The sequence below is a fragment of the Canis lupus genome, chromosome 35 (assembly GCF_011100685.1).
Source record: "Canis lupus familiaris isolate Mischka breed German Shepherd chromosome 35, alternate assembly UU_Cfam_GSD_1.0, whole genome shotgun sequence".
NCBI classification, from domain to species: domain Eukaryota; kingdom Metazoa; phylum Chordata; class Mammalia; order Carnivora; family Canidae; genus Canis; species Canis lupus.
This window is the reverse complement of record NC_049256.1, coordinates 7,592,222-7,604,478: the sequence shown is the minus strand read 5'-3', so window position 1 is coordinate 7,604,478 and position 12,257 is coordinate 7,592,222. Positions and strand designations below refer to the sequence as shown.

The window sequence follows — 12,257 nt, the reverse complement described above, 5'->3', positions numbered from 1 at the left end:
AGTGTAGTGAAAGGAATCGGTTACATACTGGTGAGAGAACAACTAGGAAGCCACAGTGAGGTCACTCATTAATTGGTAATGGCAGAAAATTGCCACAACAACTGGAGCTCCAGGCACATGATAGAGGAGGAGGTCTTACCAGAACTCAGAAGTAATCCCTGAGAGCTGGATCTATGGCAGGGACTGTCCAGCTCCCAGTGGGAGATGAGAGCCTTGGAGGAAATTTAGTATCTCCAGAAGCAGAGAGAGAGGGGGAGAAAGACCCGGGCTTTTACCCCGTCTGCCTCCAAAGCCTCTCGTTGATCAAACCTACCCAGAAGTCAGAGGGCAAATAACCTGGGAATAGGGTTTTCTTTAAAACCAGGCTAAGGGTTCTTGGAGGTAAGGGCATTGGATCTGAGAACAACCAGGCAGCTGACAGGCACAGTAGATAAGCACAAACAGTAGTTGTTTTTCCCAAGTGGACAACCTGGAGCTCAAATCCAAATTCTCTGATTTCTATTTCTCCTGTTCCTTAGAAATTGGATCAGAATATAGTATAACATCCAGTGCTCATCACATCACGTACCCTTTATACTATGTTTAAAAATTGAATTTAAATATAAAAAAAAAGCCTACCAACTTAAAAAAAAGAAATTGGATCACAATATGAACAAATCTACAGTGTAGTATTATGTTCTATAACCAACTTCATCTAAATCATAGAGATTTTCTGTTCATGATTTTTTTCTTAAAAACTAAAAATATTCTATCTTCTCTCAAATGAGGCAACACATACATGTGACTAAGGGAATTTCCAGAAAACTAGCTTCATTGAGTAAGTCTGCATAGTAGTTAATCACACTAGACCTGATTTTTGGAGCAGACCCCTTAGAGAAGAGCATGCTCATCAAGCCTTGCAGCTTAGTCATGGCTCTTAGGGTTCGAGGGGGTGATGTTTCACTTGTGGCTGTATGCCCAACAACTGAAAGAGCACCCAGCACCTAGTAGGCACTCAAAAGCTCATGGGTAAAGAATGAACTAAGCCTAGGGTTAGCTTTGGCTCTCCCCCTGTCACTCAGAACCAACATCTCACACCTGACTAAGTTTCTGTTGCTTCCTCTTGCTTCTACCCAAAACTGTCCACTTATCTTCCCTTTTAGATCTTTACCCAGAGCCAGTCATTATAACTCTGAGGACACCATCATGTCTCACCTGAGTACCTCAGCAGCCCTCTGCCTGGTTTTCCTCCATGCTTGTCCCTTCCAAACCATTCTCCAGTCCTGCCACCAAAGTTATTTTTCTAAAGTACGGATCTCATGAGCCCACTTAAAAGTTTCTCAATAGCCCCTGCCCCATTGCCTGCCTGTCCTGGGACATAGCTTAATGCCTTTGCACAGCATCAAAGGTCCCTTTTGTTCTTACCCTGCCCAAGACAACTGCTTCTACTGCCATAAGTATTCTTTCATTCCATTTCCTTATGCTCCAAGCTTTCCTTATTCCCTCTGCTGGGAAGATTCCTCCCTACCTTGTCCACCTTTAAGATTATATCCCAAAGCCATGAGGGATCTTTCTCACTTCTATGAGGGATCCACTCTCACTCCCACAGCACCTTTAGCCCTTTCCACCTCTGGGTTTCAAATGCACCCAACAGCTATGATGATTATGTTTCATCAGAAGCCCTGCTACACCTTGTTCCTCATGGCTAATCATCCCAGCTACAGCTTGGTGTACTGTAGGCACATTTACAATAAGTGTCAATAAGTGTCAATTTTGTTGTAGGAGCTCTACAGTCTTATTTCATAGTTGAGGAAATTCTTATATCTTAAAGCATTGAGGTTTTCTCTGATTTTTTTCCTCATGTCCTTTTCCTTTTCTCTATGTTGCTGGCCGCACCCTGGGCCAGGATCTGGTCTTCTTATGTCCAGATTATTGCCTTACTTGGCCATCTAAGGTGTTTCTTCTTAATGCTGATAGTCTGCATCAAGAAGTAGCTTTATTATTTTATTATTTTATTTTATTTATTTTATTTTATTTTATTTATTTTTTTAGTCACTCAAACAACCTGGTACAGTGCTAGCTATTTCACAAAATTTCACCTTACTCTGAAAAAAGATTTTAAAAGATGTAGGAAATATTGACATAAAGGTGAAATAAAACTAAGATAGACAAGACTCCTTAAAGAGTATATCTTATCTTCAATTTACCAAACATTTATTGAGCACCTATGTTCCAAGCATCTTGCATGTCACTTAGTATGCAACATTGAACACAACTCGTCTCTGTCCTCAGGGAGCTTTCCTTTCCTTCCCCTGTTTGCTGGAGCCACAAAATAAACATTGCCAGGAAGCTTTCTTCCCTTAGAAAAACTCTGAAAATATATGTATAAACTCTCCTACTGGCAAGATATGAAATAGAGCAAATTCCTGAGGTCCTTGATGAAATGATTTGCTTTTGAACATTTGTGTTTTTCTCCTCTAAGTTGTTACCATCCAAGATTCCTGTGCCTATTTTGATTGTTTCTTTTTCCGTGGTGGTGTTTTTTATAGTTGGTACCTGATGTTTCAAAAGTTATGCAGGGACTTATTGCATCCTGGTCCCCCATACACTTCCATTCCATCCCAAGGCTGTTAAAAACAAGGTTTGCTTCCCTCTGCAAGACTACTATACTCTTGCTTCCAGCTCTACCACACGCCCCATGTTGCCACAGCAACACTTCCAGGGCCCATTTGGAAATAGATTGATTATTTTGAGCATGAGAGGTGTGTCCTGGGAAAAACAAATGAATCAAATGGAAAAATGAATTAACATCATGAAATTTACTTTCCCAGCTGGAGACATGATATATTCATGAGTTCCCTAGAGATGATCCTCTTCTAAGAATTCACTATTAAAGAAAGTCTGCAGTTAGGTGGAGTCAGAGCTCAGCTTAAAATGTATTTATATGTGAATGAAAAACACCCTTTGAAGGAAAAGGTTTCGAACTAGAAATTTTCATTTCTTGTGAAGGATGCTTGGAATCGACAACTGGCTTGCTACAGGAATCTCATTCCAGAGCTTCTAAAGTTTCTGTGATGTTCTAATGGAATTTGTCATCTGCAAAAGCTCAATTCAGTCCCACTGACATTTACTGTGCAGCTATTTGGTGCATGGCATTGTGACATTCTATGGTGCTATAAAGACAAGTAAGACAATATTTTTATTTCAGTTTAATAAGGAAAATAGATATCTAAGTGAATAAGAAGTAACAGTTTTGTTTGGGGTTTTGGGGTGATTAATTATGACTTGAACAACCCGAAGTGTTTTACTACTTACCTTTACTAAGTCTGTCTAGTGCAGATGGAACACAACAATGGTCACTTGACTTATAGATGGCATGCCCAAGAAATGAGAAAAATAGGGTATCCTGAGGTACAAGCTTCTTCATTTTAGAGCACCAAGGGAAAGCAACTGGCAGGCATGTCTTCTTCAGTTACAAGCATCTACTCCTCCTCCTTGCTGAATCTGTTCTTCCAGGTTCTAGGTATGAACAAAATGAAGTCAGAATAATTCTATTAGCAACAATATTCAACCATATTGACCAAATTATATGCTGATTAGTGGCCTTTCTGGACTATCTAGGAACCTAATTACCACATAGGACATTCTTTTGCCCTTTTTTTTTTGGACATTGTGTTTTGAACATGAAAATATTTCAGGCCATCAACTTACTAAAAAATGAATTTTTATTTTTATTTTTTAAGATTTTACTTATTTATTCATGAGAAAAAATATTTCTCTTTCAAAGAGAGAGAGAGGCAGAGACACGGGCAGAGGGAGAAGCAGGCTCCATGCATGGAGCCCAATGTGAGACTCGATCCCGGGACTCCAGGATCACGCCCTAGGCCAAAGGCAGGCGCTAAACTGCTGAGCCACCCAGGGATCCCCATAAAAAATGAATTTTTAAAATGCAACATGTTTCTCTGTGGAGTTTTATCTAAGCAGCACTTGGCATGAAGAGAGTTTTCTGATCTGTGTGATGAATAGTTGAGAGCTTTCTCCAAGGGCACATAGGGCTGTGTCTGAGCTGGAGGTGGATTTCTCTTGTCTGTCATGCAAATAACACAAATATGATGAATCCATTCAAAAAGCTCAGGCCTGACAAGCAAATGTTAGTAAAAAAAATCTCGAGGAACTGAGTATGTTCACCCACTTCCTCCTGGTTCCAGGATGGAGGTGTGAAGGTAGGTACATCTCTCTGTATTCACCCATGTATGAGTAAGGAGAGGGTAAGACTAAAGAACACAAGGGTGTTTGAATGTAGGCATATGGTTCAAGTGAATCTGCCTTACAAATAGTCTTTCTATGGCCTCAAAACTAATTTACAAATGAAAACAAGCATTTAAACCAAGAGCATGTGTTACTTTCTGGATGAGTTGGGAAGATGGCACCAATTTTAGATAAGTGTGAAAGAATGCAATCGGTAATTTTATTTTTTCATGGTTGGTAGTCCAATTTCAAAGAGTATGTTATTAGAAACAAAATAAGAATCCTTTCTGAGATACTATATTTCCTGCTTCTATTTTTCTTGCTCAGATTTTTTTAGCACAAAAGTCACACAATTTGGTGGGGGGATAACTATCTGGGCATTCCACACTTTCAACAAATGTGTGCATGGTGATCACCTGTGTAAGGCTGAGGTTCACATCTAGATTTAGCCAAGGATAGTTGATGGGCAGTCATGGATATTGATGGATGGGTGTTCCGGAGTGTAGCTTGATTGTGGTCTCTTAAACATGCTACCTCCTGGGGGTGAAAAGGGCTATTTAGTGAAATGAAATACTACTCTGTCACAACTTCCTCACTCACAACTCAATCATAGGAAATTCTTCCCCAGAGCTGTCATTGAAATCATTACATTCAGAATTAAACATGGTGTATAGAGCAGCCGACAAGACCCTGCAGTACTATTGACATGTCAAGTCTCCCATTAATAATCAGCTTTTCTATACAGCGAATATGAAAAGGTCTGTGAATCTGGGTTCTTTTTCTTCCCTTTGGAATGAATGTGCTCACTACCTGTTCCTGATTTGCTTCCATGTGCTGGTGTGGTGCTGCATGGCCTGACCATATTAGCAGTGTTGTTTCCCCTTCTCCCTTCTCCCTTCAGTCACTGACACCACTTTGGAAACATTCCCAACTCAAATCCATTGTAGCCCATGCCCCCTCTATGCAAGACTCTCCTGAGGGTCTTCTTTCTCACTACTGATTATTAAGCCCCTAGATCCATGCTTTGTTTCACGCATCTCTTATCCACCAATGTATATCATCTCACTGTCCTTTGGCCTCCTATCCCTTTAGATGTTCCAGCTTTATTCTTCTCTTTACTTCATCTTTGTTTTAGAATACTTGTATTGTTTATTTATTGTTAATACTTGTATTGTTATTTTAGAATACTTTTCAGTTTAGGGGCAGCTGGATGGCTCAGTCAATTGTGCATCGATTTTAGCTCAGGTCATGACCATTGGGTTGTGAGATTGAGCCCCCTGTTGGACTCCACATGCAGCAGGGAATCTGCTTAAGATTTTCTCTCTCTCCCATTGCCCTTTCCCCTGCTTGTGCACTCACTCCTCTGTCTCTGTCTCTCTCAAAAAGAAGAAAAATTTTTGGTTTAAAGAAAAATTATGAGGATAGTACAGAGAGTTCTTGTAAACCCTGCCTCTAAGTGTACTTGGCTAGCACAGTTGGTTAAGCATCAGACCCTTGGTTTTGGCTCAGGTCATGACCCCTAGGTCCTGGGATCAAGCCCCATTTTGGCTTCACACTCAGCAGGGAGTCTGCTTGAGGGTTCTCTCTCTCTCTCCCTCTGCCTCTCTCCTTGCTTGTGCATGCACTCTCTAGCTCTAAAATAAATAAATAAATCTTAAAAATAAGTAAGTAAACCTGCATCTAGTTTTCTTCAGTATTAACATCATACATTAATATGGTATATTTGTCATAAATGATGAACAATATTGATACATTTTTAGTATTTTGTAATGCCTTCAGCACCCTCCCCCTTAGGTTCCATGTAGGCAGCATGATGCAGAGAAAGGAGAAGGTGTGTCACAGTGCAGAGATCTTGGTCCAAGCCCTGTCTCTACCTCTGTCTAGTTATATGGATGTCTTCCATGTAACAACCTCAAGGAGCCTCCATTTCCCATCTGCAAAAACTCCCTCACAGGGAAGGACCCCAGGAAATAAACCTTCATTCCTGTCACTTTATTTACATCTCTGCTATATGAACTGGATTGGCAACTCTAAACCTTGTACAGTAATAAAATTGAACATTTTAGCTATGTCTAGTGAAATCGATAAAAAATTACAACAACTTCCTATGTCTTCAACACTGTCTAAGACTGTGAGGAATTTAACTAAGAGGTGTTAAGGAAACCAAATGTTGACCTAATAGTCGTACAGAGGCTTGTTATTAGTTTAGTGACATATTTCTCTTTGGAAGAAAAAACTAGGTGATAATATTTTCTTCTTAGGTCCCAGTCTTAGACGCTGAGTGTCTATAATAAATCACTCCTTAAATAAATAAAATGTAAAATTTTGTAAGGCACAGGTTGGCAACCATTTACTGTAAGGGCCAGATAGTAAATTTTTTAGGCACTGCAGACCATATGGTCCCTGTCACAGCTACTCTACTCTGCTGTTGCAGCACAATAATACTAGAATGGATGAGTGTGTGCCAATCAAACTTTATTTACACAAACAGGCAGTAAGCTACCTTTGACCTATAGATCATCACTTGTCAATTCCTGATTAAGGCATGAATGAATAAAGATGACAGTCACCATAAATGACTCAGAAAATCACAAGTTATGAGTGAGGAACAGGTTTCAGGTGATTCTTACATGATGATTCTGGAATTATTAAGGTTTTTTGCTTAGTAATGAATGATATCATGTTTTTTATTGATTGTGGGAGTCGGCTGTAGGCATCTTTTTGACAGAAAAATTAGCTCAAAATATTTGACAAAGGAATGAAGCAGATTTGGGTTCTATAGGTTGACAGTCAGTGAACACATCTTGGCTCCTGCTCTTAGAGCAGAGAAAGGATCCTTTGGAGGAATCAGAAAGCCTGAAACAATGGGGAAATATTATAACAATAACTGCCATTTATTGGCCTGCCTTCCCCATCACCAACTCTGACCACTATTATCCCATTTTACAGAATATATGAGAGAGGACAGGTAAGTACAATGAACACACAGTCAGGGTCTAAGCCAGCTGAATTGCTCTCCCCTTGACCACATTTCCATCCACAAGTTCTGAGACACTCACATTTCTTCAGATTTAGAACCAGACTGGTGGCCATGGGGGTGGGGAATAACCTCTCCTTCCTTTTGGCTTCCTTCTGGCTGTACTTTCCAGTAGTTATTATGTTTATACACAAACAATAAATGGCTCCTGACTTAACCCCTATCATGCACCAAGTGTAAAGTTTTATTTATTTATTCATGAGAGACACAGAGAAAGAGAAGCAGAGACACAGGCAGAGGGAGAAGTAGGCTCTATGCAGGGAGCCTGATGTGGGACTCGATCCCAGGACTCCAGGATCACGCCCTAGGCTGAAGTCAGGCGCTAAACTGCTGAGCCACCCAGGGATCCCCAAGTGTAAAGTTTTCAATATATTATAAGATCTATTTTCTTTTCATTTCCAGAACTGAGAGACAAGGAAATGGAAGCTCAAACAATTAAATAGTTTGTGCAAAGTTACACTTATGGTGAACTGTGGAGTCAAAATTTGAACATAGTTCTCACCAACTCCAAAGCATTTTCCACACATACAACTGCTTTAGGGCTTAGTGGTTAAAATGTCAGGCTCCATAGCCAGACTGATTGGGTTTAGATCTCAACCTTACTACTTACTGGTTGCATCACTTTGGACAAATTGCTTAATGGTCATGTGTATTAGTTTCTTGATTTGTTAAATTTAGGGGAATGATAATAATTTCCCTCTCATAGTTTAATATAAGGAATAAAGCAGTAACAGGCAGATAATAAACAGCATAAATATTGGTTTGTTCCACAGACTACAAGCTCTAGGAGCACAGAAGTCTGTTGTGCTCACTGTTGTATTCCTAGCACTTAGAATAATGTCTAGCACGTAGTAGGCAATATTGTTGCACAAATGAAAATGTTCAAACAAACTAGTTTTTAGATTAGGTTGTGACTGCATTCAAAGTCAGAATGAATAAACATGGCTCTACTTATTCTTTCCTTTCTATGACATATCATGAGGTTTAAAGGTAAAAACATTTTTTTAAGATTTATTTATTTATTTATTCATGAGAGACACAGAGAGAGAGGCAGATACATAGGCACAGGGATAAGCAGACCCCATGCAGGGAGCCTGATGCAGAACTCAATCCCAGGACCCCAGGATCATGACCCGAGCCAAAAGCAGATGTTCAACCACTGAGCCACGCAGGTGTCCCTGATAGGTAAAATTTAATATAAGTCTTTGAAATCATAATAACACACATAACTTCAGAGATACTCTCCCACTTCATTGCTGCTTCTAAAGGAGAATTCTTATGCAATGCATTTTAAAATCCCTTGTATCCTTTTTTTAAAAAAAATCTAAGTCTATCATTATCACATAGATTTTTACCTCTGAAAATTTATTTTTACTAAGCTCGTATTGTACTTAATACTGTGTATTCTAAACCCAAGCCAGTATTTAGTGGCAACAGCTGCTGGGAACCCCTGTAATGAATGAAATACGATCCCATTTAGCTGTTGAGATTGTGTTTGATGTCTACACTTTAGTAATGATGGAGGCTCCAGAGAGCAACAATGCCTCCAGAGAAAAGGGCAGCCTCATCTCTTAGTTTGAACAAGCACAAAGAGGAGCATACACAGGAAATATAGAGATGGAGGTGCCTTTGGAACAAACAGCTCTTGCAGGATTCATGTGCAGGATTCACAGAGACTAAGCTCCATGTATTCTCAAGAATACCACCTAAACACTGTTGCACCTTGGCAGCAAACCATTTTTAAGACTTTATTGGATTTATGATAATATTCACCCTGAGTGGTGACTAACTGATACTCCTAACACATAGCAAAGCACTGGGGTTCTAATCTTTCTCCCTGGCTTGCACTATGTAAATTATTATTTTCATTAAGATTAAGCATCCCACAAAATCACACAGCAGTTAACTTATGCAACCACCTCCTTAGAATGCTCTGTCTTTGAAAATTTGCCTACCAAAGAATCCTTTAAGACCTCACAGCACACACTATGTAATTGGAGTCCCAAATGAAGCATTGTTTGTGTTAGTTTTAGTCCCAAATGAAGCATTGTTTAGTGTTAGTAGAATCCTTTACATGCTTTCTACAAAACAGTTAAAGTGAATAAGTTTTTCCCTTAAAGTTTCTTGTGCTTGTAGTCAAAATAATTTGCAGATGTATTAGCCTGATTTGCATTTTTCTTCAACTCAAGAAGAATGAAATGTCTAACGCATTTTGGAAAAGTTAGTAAATAAAAGATCTACTCTATTTTAAAATATCTATGTATTTGATTATTCTGTAAACTAAACTATAAACTGTAAGCTAAAAAATTAAGGAATGTTATAAAGTTGAGGGTACCTAGGTGGTTTAGTTGATTGAGTATCTGAATCTTGATTTCAGCTCAGGTTGTGATCTCAGAGTCCTGGGATTGAGCCCCAGGTATGCATCCCCACTCAGCAGAGAGTCTGTTTGGGATTCTCTGTCTACTTCTCCCTTTGTCCCTCTCTTGCTCTTGTGCTCTCTAATAAATAAACAAATAAATCTTAATAAGAAAAGAATGCCATGAAGTTGACTAGATAGATAGATAGATAGATAGATAGATAGATAGATAGAGTGAAGACTTTTTCAGTAACCTGTTGGTAAAATTTAGTTTTGAGGCTAACACCATGAATTAATAATTTGGTCTAAAGTGACTACAATAAAGATAAATGAAATGTATCCTGAGATAGCTTATACAAAAGTGTGCTATACTGGAAATATGGTACAATTCCCATTGCTTAATCTTCTATTGAAGTAACAGCTAAAATTTATTATGCATGAAAAATTATGGGCAAAGTATCTCACATGTGTTATTTTATTTCATCCTCGGGTAATATTATTATCTTGATTCACCAATCAAGAAAAAAAAGGAAATAGGGATTTGTAAAAGTCAAGTAATTTGCCAGAAGTGGCCAGAGTAAGGGAAGGGCCTGAATTCTTGCCCAGAACATGAGCCTAAATCCCTAATGAAACTGGCAATAAACATGTGTTTCAACTGAATATGAAAATAGTCACACACAACCTATAAATATAATCCTATTATAGGTAATATAACAAATTGTATTCAGAATAAGCAAAAAAAGAAATTTGCCTATCCCCCCCCCCAAAAAAAAGAGCAATTCTAACTTTTTTTAGGGCAGAATTTCAGGGAGTGATAACTTCACAGCACTCCGTAAGCTTTATTTTGTTTTTGCACCTCAGATTATGATTTCTACATCTTATTTGAATTCATTAACCAATGAACAAACATTCCTTAAGTAAGGTTATTCTTTTTAAAAAAAAAAATCTAGACATGACAAATCTGAGCTTCAAAGAAGAATATCAACTAACATGTCACATAGCACTGTAGCAGAAATGAAATTCAAACCCAAGTCTTATGATTTCGAGTATACTTAATTATTTTAACCTTCAGCTATAAGATGACAGAGTGAGAACAAAAATGGTTTGTGAAATCGACTCAACACTTCTTTCTACTCACAGGTCGCTACCCTCAGGAGAACAAGGGAACCTACATTCCAGTTCCTATTGTCCCGGAGCTTCAGAGAGGCAAGTGGGGTGCTAAAGTTATCATGAGAGAGAACAGATCTGTTCGGCTGTCCATCCAGTCTTCTCCAGAGTGTATTGTTGGGAAATTCCGCATGTATGTTGCTGTCTGGACCCCCTATGGCATACTCCGTACCAGCCGAAACCCAGAAACGGACACATACATTCTCTTCAATCCTTGGTGTGAAGGTAAGGAGCAAGCATTTTTCTCATTTAAAAAAAATAGTTCATATTTTCCCAATGCATCTCTTTTTGGAGGGATAGCAGAATTATTCTAGAAGATATGTCTCTTTCTTGTATACACTGCTTCCCATAGTTGAGAGACAGAAAAAAAATTGAAATTTGTCCTTAATGTATCTGAGGACAAGGCTGTGTATATGAAGTTAATGCTGCTATACATTCATTCCAGGAAATAATTGAAGAATGCCTGAAGTTGCACAATTAGTTAACTGTGAGGCTATGTGTTGATGGTGTCACTTCTGTGTATGTTATTATTCTGTAAACAAAATAGGCTTTCAAGACTATTAGGACCTATAATCTGGCTTCAGAAAAATAGGATAAAGTTGATCTTTTCCATAGTAAAACTAACTTCTCTATCTCCCTAATTTAAGAATAGAAAGCCTGAATGTTGAAAGAATCCCATATATTTGTGTATATGCAGAGTGTTCGGTGCAAAGTTTAGAAGCCATAACTCTGGATGTATAAACATGTAACTTTAGTTTAATATAATACAGTTTAATCTCTACTGCTATTCTGAGTTTTCCTTTCTGTCTGTTACAGGAGCTTAATCTAGTTATAGTCAAATAAAATAAGTCAAGTCCTAGGATTTCTCTCAATTTAATTTAAAAACTTAGTCACACAGTGTTTTCCCCCATCCCCATCTCTGCCCTTCTTTATCTGCCTTCTGCTTTCATACTTGATATGGAGATTTTCAATTCCAGAGGCAGAAGCAAACATTGCAACAGCATTAATGGGAAAGGGTACACTTTTATATCTTAAGAAATAAGATAATGAAACTTATAAAAGCTGACCTAGGACAGGAGATGTTCCATATCATTGTTTACTTCCTGTGCATTGCTCTTCAGTATCTTCCAAAATGAGTCTATATTTTTTGCTGATTTTAAATGGCCATTGGTTGTGAGAGTTGCATTTGAATCAGATTGAGCTGCACTTACATATAGATAATAAATGAAAAACAACCTTGTCTACTTGTATATAACACAAACCTGGATCCTACTGACCTTTTCTTTGAATTATCAGTTCCAGTAGTGTTGGCAGATGGTACTGAGCTAATCCTATACTCCCAACTCACCGCCCCATCATCTTGTACCCAATAATCCTATCTCTGAGACAGATGTCCAAGGTTGATGGTAATAGGAGATGTTAATGGGGCCATGTGCTGCTCAAAGGTGCACTCTTGTGTACAATAATCTT

General features: G+C 38.5%; 1 protein-coding gene across 2 annotated transcripts in view; it reads left to right on the top strand.

The window, feature by feature from the left end:
• F13A1 (coagulation factor XIII A chain) overlaps positions 1-12,257 on the top strand; it is a 162,479-nt gene that overhangs the window by 39,872 nt on the left and 110,350 nt on the right. For both annotated transcript variants that reach the window (XM_038584097.1, XM_038584098.1), the window contains exon 5: positions 10,761-11,012. In XM_038584097.1, the coding sequence (XP_038440025.1) occupies positions 10,761-11,012 (252 nt within the window). The remainder of the gene's footprint in view (positions 1-10,760; positions 11,013-12,257) is intronic.